At 43.8% G+C, this 22,246-nt stretch overlaps 2 protein-coding genes across 14 annotated transcripts in view; both read right to left on the bottom strand.

Moving 5' to 3' along the window:
* Positions 1–470: 470 nt before the first annotated feature.
* Positions 471–4,839, bottom strand: LOC110490638 (zinc finger protein 2 homolog). The gene is made up of 7 exons (XM_021564104.2): positions 4,625–4,839; positions 4,119–4,321; positions 3,681–3,773; positions 3,127–3,222; positions 2,757–2,867; positions 2,270–2,393; positions 471–2,124 (listed from the first exon to the last, which is right to left on the bottom strand). Exons 1-7 carry the CDS (start codon positions 4,665–4,667, stop codon positions 662–664), a joined length of 2,133 nt encoding a protein of 710 aa, XP_021419779.2. The 5' UTR covers positions 4,668–4,839; the 3' UTR covers positions 471–661.
* Positions 4,840–10,083: 5,244 nt separating this feature from the next.
* nav3 (neuron navigator 3) overlaps positions 10,084–22,246 on the bottom strand; it is a 242,139-nt gene continuing 229,976 nt past the window's right edge. For all 13 annotated transcript variants that reach the window (XM_036945151.1, XM_036945152.1, XM_036945153.1 and 10 more), the window contains 9 exons: positions 21,525–21,620; positions 21,121–21,289; positions 19,012–19,247; positions 18,671–18,825; positions 17,846–17,917; positions 16,024–16,220; positions 15,260–15,378; positions 14,925–15,128; positions 10,084–12,680 (listed from right to left, as the gene is read on the bottom strand). In XM_036945151.1, the coding sequence (XP_036801046.1) occupies positions 12,561–12,680; positions 14,925–15,128; positions 15,260–15,378; positions 16,024–16,220; positions 17,846–17,917; positions 18,671–18,825; positions 19,012–19,247; positions 21,121–21,289; positions 21,525–21,620 (1,368 nt within the window). In that variant the 3' untranslated portion in view covers positions 10,084–12,560. The remainder of the gene's footprint in view (positions 12,681–14,924; positions 15,129–15,259; positions 15,379–16,023; positions 16,221–17,845; positions 17,918–18,670; positions 18,826–19,011; positions 19,248–21,120; positions 21,290–21,524; positions 21,621–22,246) is intronic.

Below are 22,246 nucleotides of genomic sequence, written 5' to 3'. Positions count from 1 at the left end.
GCATGCTAAATAAAATGTTTAAATACATGTCCATCCTTGATATGGTTTATGCCATTAACAGAAAAAGCCTTAGTATATCAGAAAGCATATTTGTGTAGTGTTAGAATTTAATTTTGTCAACTCAACCTCAAATTATAATTACCTAACCAAACCTTACCATTGTGCCCAATGATAATTTAAATCATTGGTTGCTTATTTCAACATTTCTCACGTGACTGTTGCTTTAACCTTAAAGGGGTATCTTTCCACTTCTAATTATTTCACACCAATCTTGCTTGGTGCAGTACTTCATAACGAAACAGAAAAGCCATCTGATCAGGGAGGGCGCACCATATTGTTTTTCAGTTGACTAGTTTATGGGCAGTGGGCTGATCGAACAGGTCTACTGTTGGAAAATGTGTGTGTACAACATTTGTGTTGAAATGTTAACAGGGAAATTCAAGAGATGAGCCAAGAAAAATTCCACACCAAGTGTTAAAATAAAATGTTTAATGTGAATTAAAGGCATAATTGTATTTTTTAATAGAGCATGTTGTAAGGCTGAGTTGTAGTAAAATGCATATATTTTGTGTCCTCATACTATTCAGTAATGCAGTCCATAAACATGATTTGGAAAATAAATTAATATACATGACAATATTTTCGAAGGTTCTTGCCATGATTACACACCTTTCCCTATGTGAGTGCGCAGGTGCCTTTTGAGACGTGTTGAGGTGGAGAAGCACTTTTTACACAACATACAGGAGTATGGGCGCTCTCCTGTGTGTGTCCGCAGATGCATGGTCAGGTCTGACGAACACCTAAACCTCCGTTCACAGACCGAGCACGGGTATGGCCGCTCCCCTGTGTGTATTCGCCTGTGGAGGAGCAGCTCCCCAGAGGTAAGGAAGGTCTTGCCACACTGAGCGCACTGATGCGGTCTCTCCCCTGTGTGCATCAGGTTGTGTCTTATGAGGGAAGTAGACTTGGCAAACTCCTTCCCACAGTGTGCGCAGGAGAACGGTCGCTCCCCTGTGTGGGTATTCATGTGTTCACTCTGTGCACGCTTGGTTTTGAAGCTCTTGGGACACTGAGAGCAAGAGAACGGTCTGAAGTCGCTGTGGCTGCGTTGGTGTCTTACCAGCTCCCCATGTGTTAAGAAGGTCTTCTGACAGACGGTGCAGAGGTATGGCCTCTCCCCTGTATGAATCCTCTCGTGTCTCGTCAGGCCCGCAAGCTGAGTAAAGCTTTTCTCGCAGAAGGAGCACTGGAAAGGCCTCTGCCCGTTGTGAATCAGTTGGTGTCTGTTCAGTATCTGTAACTGGGTGAAACTCTTGCCGCACTCCGGGCACGGGTACGGCCGCTCCTTGGTGTGGATTTGCCGGTGCTTGTTCAGCAGCCACACGTGAGTGAAGCCCTTGCCGCACTCTGCGCAGGGGAAGGGTCTCTCTCCGGTGTGCTTCATCTGATGTCTCCTCAGGTCAGACGGGCGGCCGTAGATCTTCTCGCACTGGGAACACTTGTAATGGCGATTCACCACGTGGGTTTGCCTATGCTTCAGCCGCTCTAGTACTGTGTCAAAGCTAGCCCCACATTTCTGACACTTGTACTGACCACTCCCTTTGTCGTTTGGCTCCTCCTGTTGCTCTGTGGACTGTAGTGGGGGATCAGCACTCTGGCCACAAGGCGTTCTGGTGAAGTGCAGGGACAGTAGGCCCAGTTGGGTGAACCCCTTGCCACACTGAGGGCAGATATATGGGCGTTCCCCGGTGTGAATCCGCTGATGCCTCGTCAGATCCCAGGAGTTTTTGAAACCCTTGTCACACTCCTTGCAGGTGTACGGACGCTCCCCTGTGTGAATGCGCTGGTGCCTGGTCACGTCTGACGAGCGAGTGAAAGTCTTTCCACACTCGTGGCATGTGTGAGCACCGGGTTCGGAGCTTGCGTGGATGGGGAAAGGCTTGGGGAATTCAGGACGGGGGAACTTTTTCCTGGGAAGCGCTGGGTTCTCTTCAGTTTTCTGGAGCTTGCTGTACTCCTCTGGGTGATTTCGCTCAATGTGCTGGAGCAGGTAGGATTCCTGCATGTGAAAGAATGGGCACTGGGAACAGGCAAAGACCTGGGAAGACATCTCAACGGTGTGACCTGAAGGAATACAATGGGAAAAGGAGACTAATAATGTGACAGAGGCAGCACAAGCATTAGGTGGTTGTTTTTACAGGACATACCACAGTCTCCACATTTCATTATATGTAGTAACAGAGAAAGACATTCAATATTTCCTCCTTACTCTGAGTGCCCAAGTTCTCAAGACATGTGTGGTGTTGCAGCAGGGATTTCAGGTCCTCAGGTTGAGAGAGGGCCTGCAAACACTCCTCCAGGACAGAGGGAGCAGAACTGAGCCATGACACCGTCTATAGGAGCAGAGATGCAAACAAGTGAGTGACAATATGCTGGAAAGTTGACATGTTTTTTTTCACACCGGGGAACGTTTTAAAATGCTAGGCACATTTCAAGAACACCAGAGAAGCCGGTGGCTAGCACCTCAGCTAACAGCGTGGCCCCAGAGTGGCTATAAGGCAGAGGTTATGTGCAGAAAGTGACAGTACAGCTTGGATATCTTCTCCTAATAAGATACAGAAGATATTACCCACCTATAACTTAACCAGTCTAAATGTTGCCATCATGGTCAGCACTGCAGGATTTTCCCAATACAATAACAGAAGGGGACTTGAACCCAGCTGAAGATGACCTAGTGAGGTGTTACTTTGTGCTACCTGTCCAAGGTCTGGTACTGGCAATATCTTCTCCAGTTTAGAAAGGAATTCCCACACAAGTAGTTGCATATCTGTGTCATAGCTGGCGCCGTACTCCGTCGGAAACACCTCCTGGAATCAAGATAGATGGGGATATAATTGGTGTAGGGTGAAGTTGACCCTAGATGCTAATCTTGGGTCAGTTCTGCATTTACCCCACTAATGGTCAAGGTTAGATTGGGGGCGGGGAAGCTGGTCCTACATCTGTACCTATGGAAAACTTCCCTCCGGGGCAATATAATTCCAAGGACTGTAAATAGTCTTTGGTAACTAAACAGAACCAGGAAGCTAGAGAGAGAGAGACATTAACATATGATGGAGGCAGACTGACCTGGAAGAAGTGTTCTCTCTCCGCTGGGTCTTTCAGCAAAGTCTGGATGAGCTCCAGGAAGATGGCCTCTTCTGCATCCACCTCAGCATCTCCACTCTGTGAAATAGAACTTATCAGGGATAAGGGTAACAGTAAACCACCGTCACCCACCACTGAAAATAACAGGGAGCAACACTGCAGTCCTTGATGGCCTTGACATATAGGAACAAGCACTGGAAATTAGCGCAAGCTAACTGGTGCAAAGGATCTGACGGTTGCTTATTCATTATGTCAATGTTTTAATTCTATCTTATCCTAGGCAAATACGTGATTTAAATAAGCACATTTCAAATGATAGGAATGGCAAAGGCGATTCCATAAAGACCAGGGGCCATATACATCAAGCATCTCAAAGTAAGCCGATTTAGGATCAGTTAAGCATTTTATATCACAATGAAAAGTGTTACAAGGACAGGGGGGACCTGATCCTAGATCAGCACTCCTCCTCCGAGAAGTTTGATACATATGGCCCCAGGCCAAATTGAAGTTGTCCTCCACAGAGTATCATTACTTACCCCTGTGTGTCCAAGGGGGCGAATTCTGTCCAGGTGGGGTTGGATGATCTGGATATCAGCTGTATGATCAGCGGAACACAACTCTAGTATCACCTGAAAGGAATAACAGTATTCAAGAAAGTAGACAACAGCACCCAACAAATGATGACCACTGACAGAACCTGAGCAATCAGGACAATAGACAGAACCCAACTGATCAGGACCATGGACAACCCCCATGCAATCAGGACAATAGACAGAACCCAACTGATCAGGACCATGGACAACCCCCATGCAATCAGGAAAATGGACAGAACCTAACTAATCAGCAGCTACATAAACCGCAAGATAAAGAAAGACCGTTTTAATCAGAGATGGCTCTAAAGACACTGTCCAAACTACTGCTGTTAGGGGTTCCAGTTTACAAAAACAACATCCTTAACTGTATTTGCCACTAACCCTTGTTCGCAGCCGCAGAAGAAGCTTGGCCCTCTGTTTCTCATTCAACAGGTCTGGAACTGTCGCTGTCACAAGGCCGACGAACTCCTCTAGTTTCTCATAATCCATGACATCTCTTCGTTGCGCTACTTGCCACATGGCTGCAGAGAGCAGCCTCAGAGGTGGTATCAACAGGCGCAAAGAGGATAACGGGAGGAAGATATCTACGGGCAAAAATTGGTCATTGAGTTTGGGTGAGAGAGACGAGACAATCTTGGGACAATAATTATTGGTAGTGCGGGTTAGGAGGCATAACGTTACATTGCCGCATAACTTGAGTAGACGCTAGCAAATAAAGATGTAGCTAAAATGTGAATCAGTGGCCCAATTTTATATATTCGATCCATCTTCTAGCAGCTAGTCTACCCCAATGGCTGGTCCACCCTAGACAGCCTGTATCTTTGCTATAACTAACAGTAGCCGCAAGTTGCTAGCCAACGTTAGCTGGGTACTTATTTTAAACGAACCTGCATTCTCCACTGGTTTTGTCGTGACACAGATTTCCATCATTATGGATAATTGAGTTGTGACTTATATAACTTTAATTAACTAGTTTGGTTTATATTAAACCCAGAAAGACATTTGGGAGTATAATAGTTTAGCTTATCCACTATCTGGCAAGCTAGCGTCCTTCCTCTTCTTTTTTATCTTCCGGGAAAGTTTTCTTCCTCTCTGGTCCATCAATGGGAAAAGGTGCTTATACTGCCACCTACCGACCATACATTGGCACGACTCTGGTGTAAACTTCCAGCTGTCTTTATTTACTGTGCTACTACAAAAACACAGATACAAAAACAAACAATATATTTGTATAAAACATGTGCATAGGGGAATCATATTTACTAATAATTTTGACATCTCAGAATGTGACAGAAAAAAAACATGTTTATTTAGGGATTTACATAGGTTTATCTCATAGTGTACATCACTTTTATTCTAGACAACATGGAATTACAGATCTCTGGTTTATGCAGATGTAGTTTCAGTAGGATCTTTGTTCAAGAGACCGGGAATACATCTCTTTCCCCTTATTGCTGTAATCTTGTTCCAATCATCATGTTTAGGTGGCTCAATCAAGTCGCCTTCTCTCAATTGTCTCATATCCAAATCAGACATACACATTTTAGAGAGAGCACACTTTAATCCACTAGCTACATCATGTTAACCTGCAGTTCTTGTGACATTGCAGTCATTTAGCAGCCACTTTTATCCAGAGTGAGGTGTTGTCTTGAAGTTGAGTTTCACATTTTAAATAGTCAGACTGCCACAAATCATTGTCTTGATTTCAACAACAGGCATATTCAAATGTTATGGTCTCACAATTTTGCTATTTTCTGGACATACTGAAAAATACTGGTAAATATTCCATATAATACCAAAATGTGGGCAGTTAAAAACAAAACATAGGCCTAACAAAGGAAGACATCCAATATAATTTGAACACCAATCTGGTCGAGGGGTGTAAACCTTATACCTCAGTGGTGTAAACACTCCTTTTTAAAGATCGATCATTTCAGCCAACAGGGGGTCATGATTAAAGGGGGCAGCACTTCAAGTGTAGAATCCCAAGTCACTCCTGCAAGGGATACAATTCAACAATTTATTAATAACCTTGAATACACATGTTCAGGTGCGCAACCAGATACAAAAAGTGGTATTTGTATATTTATTTTTTAATATGATAAATTAGCTAACTTTAAAATACACAGGGTGTGCCCAAACACAACTAACTTAACTGGCACTCTCACTTCCTTATCCACCATAGCTAGCAAGTCTAATTTGTAGCTAGCTATCTGGGGTTTTGCAGTTGTACTCAAACTTACCATTTTAGCTAGGGAACTATGAAATACATAACGAGGAAAAATGCGATGTCAAACATCACAAACAGCCAAAAGTCAAACCAGTATGAGTGTTTTGGTAAAGATACCAAAGCGCCTTTCGTGTCCAAACTCTCTTCCGAGCCCATTTTCAGGAAGTGTGTGGACGAAAAGCACCGTCCAGTGCTATCGTAGCCCTGTCTATTTCTTACTCTTTGCCTCCACCTAGTGGCTTCTTCTTCGAGGTTTAACGGCGGTTGGCATCCAATTTGTTGCTTTACCGCCACCTACTAGACTGGAGTACAACTCCCTTATACTTTGCTTGAAAAATAAAAATGTACTAAATAAATACCCTACCATCTAACATTACACTCACACATAAAACAAATTATTAAATTAACACCACCCTACTCCACTAATTACATGTATTTATTCCTACCTCAAGCCAGCACCCTGAAAGGATGTGACATCACCACTTAACACATCCTGTAACTCTTCTGATGTCAAGTCTCACACACCCAAATACCTCTCTGCAGCTGCCACCACAATGTCAATTTTATGCAACTTCTGTTCCATCCCTGCAGTACAGTTGATAACCATTTCTATAAATGCTAAAAATGCAATCTTACTGAAACTTATATCACTTTGTGGCATATCCCTCTGTACTGGTAGATCTCTACTACTCCTCCCTAAAGTGCATGCCGCCACCTACTGTGCTGGAATGTACGATCAATCATGATCTGCCCAAGTCTGTACTACCAAAATGTACTAAAATAAAATTCAAAACCTAAAATTCTACCACACCCTCCCCAACCCCATTAAACTTTATATCATGCTGAATCACTCCACCCTTAGGACTGTTCAGCATGTCAACAACCATTTCAACAGTCTATTACCCCCAATATCTCTTTTGCCGTCTCCACAATAACCTTCAACCTGGCATTTCTGCTTTCCTCAACCCGAGTCGTATTGATAACCTTACCAATAAAAGCTTTGAAGTCAACTTTATTCATTATCAAAGTGTCCTTTGACACCACACATGCATGAGCACAATATTTCTGAACAAGCTTCCAAACCATCATGACTGCTCCTCCTTTCTCTGTAACTGACATCCACCTAATGCTGCACTGTGTTCTCCACCCACAGTTACAGTACTTAACCTTCACATTGTTTTCACCGTAATCATGTGCCCCTCCACACTTGGCACATCTTTTCTTTCCTTTACACTGAGCAGCTACACGTCCCATTCTTTGGCATTTAAAACACTGCTGTGCATATGGGACAAATTCTCTGACATTGAAACTAAGGAATCCTGTTTGTACTTTTCCCGGCAAGACATCATTGATAATCTTTCACTTCTTTGATTCTCTTTCCTACTGAACAACCTTTTGGCCTCAATCACTCTGCCTGCCTTCACATTGTCTTTAATTGTCATCTGTGGACATAGATATTGGGACCCCAGTGATGACTCCCATCAATCTAGCATAAACACCAGGGACATGGCTTTTAATCTTCTTTCCATTAAGCTTTTCCATTTCCAGTATCTTCTCTTGCTAGGCCTGACTACCACACAATATTAATAATCTACTATTTCCAATGAACTGAGCTAATTTCACTTCACCTTCCTCTTTCTCTACAGCGTTAGCTCGTCATATAGGGTGTAAGTGAGGCCCTGTGGTCTCATCAAACACCATCACAATTTCCACTCCAACACTCCATTACTATTGGTTCCTACCTTGGCCCTCTTTATGCTTTCCTTACTAGACAATCCACTACTTTCTGTGTCATGATCTGTCTTCTTCCTATGTCTTTCCACTACTGACCATTCAGGTCCTTGACCCTCATCCTCCCTCTCCATAGCATCAGAACTGACACCCATATTGTCCTCATTTCAGCATAGCTGTTGTTTCACCAACCTTTTCTCAATTTCCCTCATTTCGTCTGCAATACTCGCCGCCATTTCCGACCTCCAACCCTCACTCACACTCCCATTCTTCCCCAATCCTTCCAACCCTCACTCACACTCCCATTCTTCCCCAATCCTTCCAACCCTCACTCACACTCCCATTCTTCCCCAATCCTTCCAACCCTCACTCACACTCCCATTCTTCCCCAATCCTTCCAACCCTCACTCACACTCCCATTCTTCCCCAATCCTTCCAACCCTCACTCACACTCCCATTCTTCCCCAATCCTTCCAACCCTCACTCACACTCCCATTCTTCCCCAATCCCTCCAACCCTCACTCACACTCCCATTCTTCCCCAATCCCTCCAACCCTCACTCACACTCCCATTCTTCCCCAATCCCTCCAACCCTCACTCACACTCCCATTCTTCCCCAATCCTTCCAACCCTCACTCACACTCCCATTCTTCCCCAATCCCTCCAACCCTCACTCACACTCCCATTCTTCCCCAATCCTTCCAACCCTCACTCACACTCCCATTCTTCCCCAATCCCTCCAACCCTCACTCACACTCCCATTCTTCCCCAATCCCTCCAACCCTCACTCACACTCCCATTCTTCCCCAATCCTTCCAACCCTCACTCACACTCCCATTCTTCCCCAATCCTTCCAATCAATTTCCATTGAATCGTTAGATTTCCCCATGTAACTACTGGTAGTTATAACTCAAGGGTCTTTTCTCAATTGCATTCTCCTCGTGTCCTCTCTCATCGCCCCCTTCTCAAAACTCAATGGAAGAAAGGGTCAGAGGGGCGGGACCACTAGCATTCTCATCCAATGGGTTTTGAGGAGGCGGCAAGGAGAGAGGACGCAAGAAGGATACAATTGAGAATCTCCCATTATCAATGTTACCGCTTACTATTATAGCAGTTCATAATATAAATGTATTGTAATATTGTATTATTGCTTATACCTGATATTGTATTATAATTACTAATTATTCCTCTTCTGTACTTTCAGAAACTAAGTTTAATTTTTTTTATTTATCAATTAAAGCACATTTGAAGGAACCCGTTAATAACAATTGGCCATTTAACCTAACTGGAAGTGGAGTTGCTGACATCTTTCTTAGTGAACATTGACACCCGCTTTTGTTGGACGAGCAACATAATGTGTTGCTCGTCAAGTGAGCTTTTTAGAATTTCAAAGCACTTGTGGTCAGAGTTCTGGAGTGGCTCACAGGGTTGGCCATTACTCATCCAGTAGCTCACTGACACGGATAGGTAAGCCAAAGCTGAATGATAGACAAACACTTGTTGGCAAAGCTCTGGAGTGGTATAAGTTTAGACCGTCCCTTCGCCCATACCCGGGCGCGAACTAGGGACCTTCTGCACACATCAACAACTGACACCCACGAAGCATCGTTACCCATCGCTCCACAAAAGTCGCGGCCCTTGCAGAGCAAGGGGAACCACTACTTCAAGGTCTCAGAGCAACGTCACCGATTGAAACGCTATTTAGCGCACACTGCTAATTAAGCTAGCCGTTTCACACCCGTTACAGTGGCACAGTAATCGGTTATAGTGGCATAATCTATTGGGCACAATAATGTTACCCAGCCAGCACCTTCCATCCCCAACATGATTCTCTATGAGGGAAAGGTTCATGTTAAGTTTAGACATAGTGGTAGAACCAAGTGCCCAGCTCTAGTGTATGTCCAGATACAGGTGCTGGTTCTGGCAGGAACAACGTTTAATCCCAAACATGATTCTCTATGAGGGAAAGGTTCATGTTAAGTTTAGACATAGTGGTAGAACCAAGTGGAAACCCTGTCCCCAGCTCTACTGTATGTCCAGATACAGGTGCTGGTTCTGGCAGGAACAAAGTTCAATCCCCAACATGATTCTCTATGAGGGAAAGGTTCATGTTAAGTTTAGACATAGTGGTAGAACCAAGTGGAAACCCTGTCCCCAGCTCTACTGTATGTCCAGATACAGGTGCTGGTTCTGGCAGGAACAACGTTTAATCCCAAACAAATGTATGTTTAAATAAAACTGCACACTAGCAAAGAGCGACCGTAAATAAAGGTAAGAGCAGTTGTGTGTGTTAACATTTGTTTGGGATATCTCCAAGTCTGTACCAGAGGAAAGATATGGAGGAGAACAAATGATCAGAGACATGAGATAGAACAGGACGCATTGTTTGCTCATGTGACACCAAATACCATTTATTAGGGCTTTACAAAGACTACAAAATCCCTCCAGATGATTTAAATCGCTGTCTCTGTCTATTTACACGATATGTTACATACAAATGTACAAAATATAAAACATTTAAGGACAAATGTTTCAACCAAAAAAGAAACTCTTCTCTCAAAGCAGTAAATGTTTTCAACTGAGATGTCATTGAGATTGTATGGTGTCACCATGACATAATGGTACACTGTTTGTGTTGTGAAAACATCTGGTTAACTAGGCAACTGATTGTGTCCTAGGGGAGCAGGGAGGAGTGACTAGATGTCTGCTGTGTTGGAGGGGAGCTATGTCTTACTGACTCTGTGTGTGTGTGTGTCAGGCTCTAAGTTTAGATGCAGGCAGGCTGATGGGGTAGACCAACGATGATGCGTGGAAAAACTAAATAAAACATACATTTGTCACAGCCAAGTGATGACAACAAGAGCTTGTCCTGAGGTCGTGACAACATTTTCTGCAGAAAATGGAATCTGATAGATTTAGTTGACCAGTAGCACCTGTTATTTGGAATTGTAAATAGCACAACAGCAGGAAAATAGTACCTCAGAATGGGATGACAAAAAAACAAAAATCAGATTCTACTAAAACTGAATACAAGACTGAATGAAAGTATATTCAGAAATGTTACAGTGTAATGCTTTGTGAAGTGAATTTTCGCCTGTTGAATAGGGGGATGAGTCACCAAATGCTAGTTCCAGAGAATACACAAAAGGGAAATCTGTGACAATGACCAGATTTGCTTTTCTTGATAAATTGAATGGTTTGCTCCTCAAATCAGTGATTTAGTGAACATTAATATACAGCGTTTTAAAATAATAATATCATACTGTACATCGTATGCCTCCTGCATAGGCAAGACAGCCAATCACCACAAGACATACACCTGTTTCTGACAGCTTGTTGGTTTTTTACATTTCTATTTTGTATTTTTGTTGCAACGTACAATAATTCTCAGCGAGTTAAAGCGTAATATAACATCAACAGGGAAGAATGCATCTCTGATTCACTGTGCAATACTTTATTATTTACACCCCCACTTTAACTGTGCAAAACCAACCCACTCATTAATGGAGGAAGGACAATCAAAATCCAAAATGGCTTCTGTCCCTTCCACACGCTGTTATGTAAAAGTAAAAGTCTCCTTCAAAATGTTCCCCCCTAGAAAGCTTAAAACATGCTCCTTAGGCTATAAAATCAAAAGGGTCGGGTTGTGCTCATGACAGTTCAAGTGAACCCAGCTCAACTGGGTAAAAGCAACAACTAAAAAAAATGCCCACCCCTTTGAACTTTTATACAATTGGTCAGTTCCACTTGCAAATACAGTATAACAGCCATTTTGCTTGTACAATATTACTGTCAGAAACAAAAGTGGATGGTTTTGGGCAACATACTTTGACAGGATCTGTGAGATATTTTGGCCTAAAAGTAGTTATAAAACTCTCCTTCACTGTACTGAAATTAAAGCACCCACTGAGACGATGCGGGACCACTTCATTTGAATGGTTGTGTGTCAGGAAGTGTGTGTTCCTGTCAATCTCCTATCCACTCGGGATGGTCAGCAGGGAGCCAAAGGCTGAAGTAATACACCCCTGTCTCAGAGCTTTGCATTGAGAAAGCACCAATATCAGGCTTGTACTGTTCTTGACCTGGCCCTTGGATTGAAGGAGCCACCCCTCCCTTCAGCACCCATCTGTTGGCATAGTGCTGTCCATCTTTTAAGGAAAGGGTGAACAACAGGTCTGCTAGTGTGAAAAGCCTAAAAGGACTCTGTGGATGTGGACGAACACGTCACAGTGCCCTTGGCAGTATATCAAACGGTAACACGGGCACTTGTCCATTGTTTCACAGTAGCAGTAGGTTGGACGACACACAGTGCTCTTTTTGTGCTTGTTGGCGAGGGGTGTACGGAGGGTCTTGGCGTTGCCTGTAAACTAGGGACAGGTTTAAGCACGGGACCAGCACCATGTGGCTCGTCTGAGGTCAGGGTTTGACGGGAGGGATACGTGCCTTTTTTTGTTCAGCACCTTAGTAAACAAAACCAGAATTTGGCCCTTGTAAACATCCGTAGTTAATACAACAACTGTGAATCAACATAATTCAAACTATAATGTCAATTCCAGTTGTATGGTGTAGAACCACAGACATAATTGTCTCTCACTGTGTACGTGCAGCCTGCATTTTGGGATGCCACATCCAGTGGAGAAATGGAGGACTGTGTCTCAACCACCATACACAAAAATCTACTCCATTTTGTCAGAGGGCTTACTCCCCCGGACCCCGCTAACAGACATCTCCTGACTACACACATCTCTCTGTGTTATGTGTGGGGTGCCTGGAAGTGTTCGAGCCGCCACGTCTCGCTGACGCCACGCTGAAAAGCGCTCCGCTCCGTCACTCCATCTGAGGTCTCCTCTCCGAGCTCTCGTCTAGAGCGCCGACTCCAGCGACGAGTCCAGCTGGTCGTCATGGTGACTGGCGCTGTCGCTGTCGCAGCTCTGCGCGCTGGAGTAGTTGGCCGCCTCCTGCAGCCTCATTAGCATGTTCATCTGGAAAACACAGAAAACAAACAACCAATAAAAAGACTGGTGAACAAAAAGAGAGCCAACACCACATTGCTATTCAGAGTCCACTATCACAACTACAAGGTCTTAGACGGGGTATTATCATTAAGGTGACAGTGCAGTGGTCCTTTATCAGAGATAGACACCAGGGAGTGTCAGCTGCTTTTTCCACTTGCATCGTGCTTAATTGCACACAAGTGCACACACACCTGGTTCCTCAGGTCTACATCAGACGTGGTTTTAAAAGAAAGATGAAAAACCAGCCGATCCTCAAGGCCCTGAGGAACGCAGTGGCCCATTCCTACCATATATGGAAAGCACCTGGCACAGCGGTCTTCATTTTCCCTGTAATGGTCCTGGTGGGCCTATAGGGAGGCGAGCGGCCAGGGCTGGAAAGCTCTGTGCAGGCCTCCTCTGATGATTACACAGTAATGTGTTGAGGATTAAGTGGCCAACAGAGAAAGCCCATTCGTATTCAACTCCCCAGGAATCGCCTGCCACACGGTTTATCACGCACAAAGTGGAATTAAAGTGTAGTCATCCGAATAACGAGCTGCTGACATTTCAGAGCTTAATGGGTTGTGTGTGTGTGTGTGTGTGTGTATAGGGGGGTGGTTGTGTGTGTGTGTGTGTGTGTGTATAGGGGGGTGGTTGTGTGTTTAAATCCCCCTTTGTCTTTTCTTCTTTCAAAAGACAAGGTCATCTGCTGTCACGTTTGTTATTGGTATCCTTGGAAACTAGCTTTACTCACTGATGTCTTTCTTTATAGTTTATTATTTCTTATTATTATGTCCACCAACATGGTCTCCTTCATGTTACTTCCTGTAGCTTAAGTAAACGTAAAACTCTTTTCATATGACTCTATTTTACATATCACTGTACAAATAAAACGGCCATTCAAATCAGCATTAGAATCGGCTATCAGAGTTAGAACATGCCTGTGATTTCAGTCTTCATCATGTTTAAAAAAAAAATATTTGACCTTTATTTAACTAGGCAAGTCAGTTGAGAACAATGACGGCCTAGGAACAGGGGGTTAACTGCCATGTTCAGGGGCAGAACGACAGATTTTCACCTTATCAGCTCTGGGATTCGTTCTAGCAACCTTTTGGTTATTGGCCCAACTCTCTAACCACTAGGCTACCTGCCTCCCTGAATCATTGTGTTGTGCTGGCTCTCTAACCACTAGGCTACCTGCCTCCCTGAATCATTGTGTTGTGCTGGCTCTCTAACCACTAGGCTACCTGCCTCCCTGAATCATTGTGTTGTGCTGGCTCTCTAACCACTAGGCTACCTGCCTCCCTGAATCATTGTGTTGTGCTGGCTCTCTAACCACTAGGCTACCTGCCTCCCTGAATCATTGTGTTGTGCTGGCTCTCTAACCACTATGCTACCTGCCTCCCTGAATCATTGTGTTGTGCTGGCTCTCTAACCACTAGGCTACCTGCCTCCCTGAATTATTGTGTTGTGCTGGCTCTCTAACCACTAGGCTACCTGCCTCCCTGAATCATTGTGTTGTGCTGGCTCTCTAACCACTAGGCTACCTGCCTCCCTGAATCATTGTGTTGTGCTGGCTCTCTAACCACTAGGCTACCTGCCTCCCTGAATCATTGTGTTGTGCTGGCTCTCTAACCACTAGGCTACCTGCCTCCCTGAATCATTGTGTTGTGCTGGCTCTCTAACCACTAGGCTACCTGCCTCCCTGAATCATTGTGTTGTGCTGGCTCTCTAACCACTAGGCTACCTGCCTCCCTGAATCATTGTGTTGTGCTGGCTCTCTAACCACTAGGCTACCTGCCGCCCTGAATCATTGTGTTGTGCTGGCTCTCTAACCACTAGGCTACCTGCCTCCCTGAATCATTGTGTTGTGCTGGCTCTCTAACCAATATGTCTATATTTTCTGGACCACTGAAGTGGTGCTCAGTCCTAGGACTCTAAAACTGAAGTAAAACTGAAGTAAAACTGAAGTGCTGGAAGAAGGGTTCAGGGTGGAAACTTAATTCAATAATGTTCAATAATGTTTAACGATGCTCCGAAACATATTTGAAGGAAATTAAATAATTGGACAGGAAAAGGTGCAACACTCGCTCACCATTAAAGACACATAGTTTTATTAGACAAGCTTAAAAGACTGACGTTTCGACAGTCAATGGTCTTCTTCAGAAATGAGAAATCCCCGTACTGGACCTTCTTTCAGCATTTCAGGGCTTTGTTTTAATTTGTCCTTACCAGTGGGTCTCCTTCCGTGTCACTCTGTGACACTTGTTTGGAGGAGGCGCCCTCTTTGGAGGAGCTGTAGCCGTCATAGCCCACGTCCTCTGGCCGTAACTGGAGCAGGGCCTGGCTGTCATGCTGCAAGGAGGCAGATCTCCAGGGGTAGGTGTCCTTCACCCACTTGGACGGGTCCTCCCACGCCGCCCTCTTGCCGTACAGCTGTAATGGTGGCCACAAAAAGAGAAATGAGTTAAGCGAAAGGAGAAATCCTAGATGCTGATGACAGGGGCAACTTCACCCTACACCGGTACCCCTCTACTTTGTGTCCTTTGACCTCCGTCTGTACCCACCTGGAGCCCTTCTCTGACGGCTTCCAGCAGGTAAGGCACCAGGGAGTAGTTCCATAGGTCAGTGAACCACACCCGCGAGCCATCTGCATCCATGGGGCAGGACAGGAAGAGCCTGGGACCTGAAGGCAGAACACAACACATTCCGTGTGTTTTGTGGGATCAGAGACAATTCATGCTTGATTGGAAAATGTGGTCGGAGGCGCAGTACGGATGGTGTGACGCAGAGGCTAAATTGAGCTCTGTACCGCATCACCGTGCGCCTCTCAAATGTTGTAATAATCCGGAGGGCTCTGTATAGCTCCGCATTGACATGATTGGTCGACGGTACATGGGGACGGCAGGTCCTGCATAAATACAAACTCACTTCCTAGACAACAGCTCTGTGCTGCTCAGCGAAGATTAAGAAGTATGAATGCCCTGACTTCTGCAGAGGCCATATCAAATCAAATCAAATTTATTTATATAGCCCTTCGTACATCAGCTGATATCTCAAAGTGCTGTACAGAAACCCAGCCTAAAACCCCAAACAGCAAGCAATGCAGGTGTAGAAGCACGTAAATGCTGTAAATGCTGCTCGGCCAATGCAGACGTCTGATTGACCATGTAGCAGCTTTCAGTTTGAGCAAGGCATTACCTCACATAGCCAAAGCCACAAAACCAAAATACACTTATTAGGTGTCATGTGTGCAATGTTCAAAATATCATTAGAAATATGTGAACTCAAAGTGTGTGTGTGTGTGTGTGTGTGTGGGGCATTGTCTAACCGATGGTGACGTCTGAGGAGCTGTGGGCCTCCAGGAAGCCGTTGAGGTGCTGCCACGTCTTGGGAATCCAGTCGATGACCTTGATGAGGTCATTGCTGCGCATGTTCCTGTTGATCTCCGTCTCGATCAGCTTCCTGCGCAGAAACCGGCCCAGGAAACCCTTGACCGGCTCTGTGTGGTTGGCACACAGCACCCACCTGGAGACAGGGGAAGAGGATGATGAGACAACATGTATGACATCACACTCTATGGAGCATCTGTGATGGAATTGGAGGCTACATGATTCCGGTAGACCTGAAATGATTGGATGTGGTGGTTATTCCAATCAGCCTATGGAAAGAAAAGATAAAGCATCAAGTTTCTTATACCTAGATCCAATTCTTTCAGATCAGTGACTAGAGAATGGCACTAGAGGTCGATTTGGAATTCAGCATTAGAGAAATTCCATGCAAGTTTGGCCCAAAGATAAGGGCTGTTTGGTATATATTTGAAATCTGTATCCCAAATAAATCCCCATTGGTGATGACTGCTCTGTTGTCAGTTGTCATAATAAAGATGACTGCTCTGTTGTCAGTTGTCATAATAAAGATGACTGCTCTGTTGTCAGTCGTCATAATAAAGATGACTGCTCTGTTGTCAGTTGTCATAATAAAGATGACTGCTCTGTTGTCAGTCGTCATAATAAAGATGACTGCTCTGTTGTCAGTTGTCATAATAAAGATGACTGCTCTGTTGTCAGTCGTCGTAATAAAGATGACTGCTCTGTTGTCAGTTGTCGTAATAAAGATGACTGCTCTGTTGTCAGTCGTCATCATAAAGATGACTGCTCTGTTGTCAGTTGTCATAATAAAGATGACTGCTTGTTCTGAGGCTTGCACTCTGGTTTGATCATTCCATATTGTAATTCCGACTCATAGTCAGGAAGGCCAGTATCAGCGTGGAGGTTAAGCCACATTTGGCCTCATGGCATTTTATGAAATGCTGGGCTGTTTCCTGTACCTTCCATGGTGACAGTGTGATGAAAATGTTAATCAATGAATGTCAGTGTGATTTTGCATGCACCCAATGACAAATATATCTGTCGCCACATTAGTCACGTAATTATCTTCTCAAATATGTCACGTAAAAAACTACCAGGTGTGTAAGGCCTAAAATGATATCAGGTCAAATTAGCAAAGCTTATTAGCCAAGTTTAAGATGCACTATGCATAAAATCACACTCCGCCATTGCCTGTTTAGGGGGGGGGGGGGGGGGGGGGGGGGGTTGATGTGCCTATTGATTCTTATTGAATGTGACCTGCCTTGTTCATCTGGCCCTGTCAGAGACTAAAATGTGAGTTTGTTTTGCTCTGTTTTTTAGATGTTTTATTTTGTTCACACTTACATAAAATGATTAGATATTTTTAAAGCATTGTAAACTTTATTTTTGGTCCAGTGAATGGTTGGGTGATTTCTCCCCCCCCTATCCCTTGTCTGTTTACAGGAACAATGGTGAGGTGTGTGCTCTGTCCCTGTACTACAGATGGCCCTTTAACCTTGGTAGCCTGGTGTGTTTAACTTGTCCAAAGTACGGGTATCTTTAAAGCTATTATTTAAAAAAAAAAAAAAATCTAGTTGAGTATATTATTTATATTGTTTTGTGTTGTCTTGTGTGTAAAATTGAATAAACAGAGTTTAAAAAAAAAAGAAAAATGCCCCAAAATCATGTTAGTTAACGAATCTGCTTGAATATGTCGTCTGTACAGGAAAAACAATATGTTCAAAGCAAAGTGCAAATGAAGCTTTTGAATCCTGGTTTGAGTGTTGGTGAAGGTACACATACCTGAAATTGTGGTGAAGCTCAAGGTTGGGAGAGGAAGACACTCCCTGGTTCATGGTTCCAATCACATAAGGGCTGCAGACAAGACAGAACTATCATACTGAGGACAGTGCAGTGACGTACCAGGGCCAGGCAATAAGGATATTTACCTTTCCTTTCACAACAGTGATTGTGCTTATCAGGGAACAGTAGGTCAACTATCTTGAATAGAATACAAATTGCATTATCTTGTAATGAGTAAAGTTAGAAATGGTTGTTGGTATAGAATCCCAGTGTTCACATTAACTCTAACTGTTGCATTTGAGTTAAACACAATAATCATCATCATCACCATCATCATCCCTACCACCACCATCATCACCACCCCATCATCATCATCATCATCATCACCACCATCATCATCCCTACCACCACCATCATCACCACCCCATCATCATCATCATCACCATCATCATCCCTACCACCACCATCACCACCCCATCATCATCATCATCATCACCATCATCATCCCTACCACCACCATCATCATCACCACCCCATCATCATCATCATCATCACCATCATCATCCCTACCACCACCATCATCATCACCACCCCATCATCATCATCATCATCACCACCACGACCATCTTGTAATGAGTAAAGCTAGAAATGGTTATTGGTATAGAAACCCAGTGTTCACATTAACTGTTGCATTTGAGTTAAACACAATCATCATCATCCCCACCACCACCACCACCATCATCATCATCATCATCACCCCCATCATCACCACCACCATCCTATAGCGGCTAGACTTCCTTCCTGTGCCGGTGGAGCTATACTCACCATTTGTGGTACTTGTAGTTGAGGAATCCGTTGAAGATGTCGCTGAGTGAGCCGATGTGGTGGAGGTTGTCCAGTATGACCACGGTGGGCAGCTCCGTCTCACTCTCCTCAGTGTTGCACTGCTCTGCCAGGCTGGATAGGTACTGACGCAGGTCCTGCACAGAAACAACACACAGTGAGCTGAAAGATGTGGCCATTATTCAGAAAGTGAGTGTAACTTTGTCTGAAATAGGACCACTGTCCTTGATACAGTACAGTGCCAAACGAGGCGATTTATAGACAAATATCCCGACTCCTTAGCGACTAGTTCCTTAATACTATTGGGCTGAGCGTTTTCTTACCTTGCTGGATTTCTGGTCCACGTTGAAACTAGCCAAGTTGCTCTCCGTGACCTTTCGACCAGACTTGGTGACAATGAACTCTGCCAGCTTGCTGGCCAGGAAGGACTTCCCGGTGCCGCTGGGGCCAGAGAGGATGATGCGGCGATGCTCCATGAGCAGGTTGAGGTATCTCTGGACGATGGGCTTGGGGATGAGGGTGTCAAATACCAGGCTGTCTATGCTGTTCTCCTTCACACCTGCAGGAGTAGAGACGTGATTGTCTGATGATACTAGGTGCTAATCATACAGGATATTATCATGTTAACGGTATATAACAGTACCTCTCACAACCTGTGTTAGACTGAATACAATTCATGCCATTCTAAAACAAATGGAATGAATTGAGTTCATTCACTCAGGTAATAGCCCATAAAATATCATAATTAAATGCAGTGCGACTGTGCGATGGCTAATAAATGATGGTAACATAAAATAAATCATGAGAAATGGGAAGAGTTGATTATTGTTTATGGTGCAACTCTTTGGGACGTCAGGTGGCGTATGTGTCAAGCGTCTCAGAGTCGATTTAGGATCAGCAGAGTAACTATAATTCAGCTTCAATGACTGCAGAGTAACTATAATTCAGCTTTAATGACTGCAGAGTAACTATAATTCAGCTTCAATGACTGCAGAGTAACTATAATTCAGCTTCAATGACTGCAGAGTAACTATAATTCAGCTTCAATGACTGCAGAGTAACTATAATTCAGCTTCAATGACTGCAGAGTAACTATAATTCAGCTTCAATGACTGCAGAGTAACTATAATTCAGCTTCAATGACTGCAGAGTAACTATAATTCAGCTTCAATGACTGCAGAGTAACTATAATTCAGCTTTAATGACTGCAGAGTAACTATAATTCAGCTTTAATGACTGCAGAGTAACTATAATTCAGCTTCAATGACTGCAGAGTAACTATAATTCAGCTTCAATGACTGCAGAGTAACTATAATTCAGCTTTAATGACTGCAGAGTAACTATAATTCAGCTTTAATGACTGCAGAGTAACTATAATTCAGCTTCAATGACTGCAGAGTAACTATAATTCAGCTTCAATGACTGCAGAGTAACTATAATTCAGCTTCAATGACTGCAGAGTAACTATAATTCAGCTTCAATGACTGCAGAGTAACTATAATTCAGCTTCAATGACTGCAGAGTAACTATAATTCAGCTTTAATGACTGCAGAGTAACTATAATTCAGCTTCAATAACTGCAGAGTAACTATAATTCAGCTTTAATGACTGCAGAGTAACTATAATTCAGCTTCAATGACTGCAGAGTAACTATAATTCAGCTTTAATGACTGCAGAGTAACTATAATTCAGCTTTAATGACTGCAGAGTAACTATAATTCAGCTTCAATGACTGCAGAGTAACTATAATTCAGCTTTAATGACTGCAGAGTAACTATAATTCAGCTTCAATGACTGCAGAGTAACTATAATTGACTGTTGATGGGAGCTTGTGCTGCAGAGTGCTGACACAGGATTCAATGGCACCTAGTTCAGGCCTGGCCCACTACATTTTCCTGCTGATGGCCACTGTTGTGACTATGGGAGAGAAGCGGCCATTACGACCACATAGCAGCCAGCATGCGAGTGAAATAAAGGAAGTGTTGTCTACTTTTTTTTCAGCTCTGGTGAATAAAAATGGAAGCCGATGTTAGTCCATTTAATTAAAACACCTCCTTTGCCCCTTCAGGAGCAGTACATTGACTGAAGTGTCCGAAGTGCTTTTCAAAGTGCATGAGAGTATTGTCATGTCAGGATTAAGAAGCTTTTTGGACATTCTATTTAAACCTTCTGGGGTTCCATTTTGTCATGTTTGGAAATGTGTCATCCTATAGGTGTAGGTGGGTTGTTCCTGCTCAGGCCTCATGGTCAACACTCAAGGCCCTTCCTCTATATCTGTGCTATTTTTGATTTAATAAACTTTATTATCCCACCAGAGGGGAATGTGTTTGGTCATGTCCTTAAAAGGATGTAGGACGTACAGTAATACATAAAACACACAACAATAGAAACAGTGAAATGCACCATGCCGTTAGTCTGGGCCATCCTAGTACCTTTGAGGTTGACGCTGATGACGTTGTTGTCCCCCACCAGGTAGCCACAGGGCAGCATTTCAGGCAGTTCAGAGGCGTGGGCCCGCACCACATCCCCCATCCTATAGCTGACTATACTGTCTGAGTTCAGACCCAGACTGGTCAGTGGGTCCACCCGGAACACGTACTCCTGGAGGGGAAATGGACAAATTGAATTCTATGATAAAGACACATTCTATCTAATATCTCAGTGTATATCCATACGTTTTCACAGCAAAGAAATAGTCTGTCAATCATACAGATGGAGAACCATATATCATGAGCTTTTTCTGACACAAAAAATTTAGTGCTTCATATTTGGTTTTTGGTCTGTCGGGTTCAGTCAGTGACTGATCATATGGTGAGCAGGGGGAAGGAGGTTTTACCTTGAACAATCGTCTGATTACTCCATCTAGCACATCCCACTTGGTCTTTCCGCTCACGCCGATGGAACCAATGAGGTGCTCCTGGCTTTGCATACCCTGAGTGTACGATAGGGAATTAGAATATGTAGCATGTCACAGACATGAATGAAAATAAGTGACAAAATTGTTGTACCGAACAGTGACTTGGACTGAAATAGGTGCCAGTGTTTATTTTGGTTGCCGGTACTGTTTATATTAAGGTGCAGGAGCTCCTAAATTCTTTTGATATAATATTTTACAAGAGGAACAGAAAAACTAAGGTCCTGGTACTCGGCTCCGGTGAGCTCCTGCCCAAGTCAAGCGCTGGTACTGAAGCATCTGATTATACGACAGCATAAGATTCTCACATTGTTATTCTAGGCACCATATCTCATTAGATACCTTGGTCTTATTGGAGCCACTGTTGATTCTAGGCACCATATCTCATTAGATACCTTGGTCTTATTGGAGCCACTGTTGATTCTAGGCACCTATATCTCATTAGCTACCTTGGTCTTATTGGAGCCACTGTTGATTCTAGGCACCATATCTCATTAGCTACCTTGGTCTTATTGGAGCCACTGTTGATTCTAGGCACCATATCTCATTAGCTTCCTTGGTCTTATTGGAGCCACTGTTGATTCTAGGCACCATATCTCATTAGCTACCTTGGTCTTATTGGAGCCACTGTTGATTCTAGGCAC

This window comes from Oncorhynchus mykiss, chromosome 15, assembly GCF_013265735.2.
Source record: "Oncorhynchus mykiss isolate Arlee chromosome 15, USDA_OmykA_1.1, whole genome shotgun sequence".
Lineage (NCBI taxonomy): Eukaryota > Metazoa > Chordata > Actinopteri > Salmoniformes > Salmonidae > Oncorhynchus > Oncorhynchus mykiss.
Note: the sequence above shows the minus strand (reverse complement) of the source record. Positions and strands in the feature narration are given on the sequence as shown.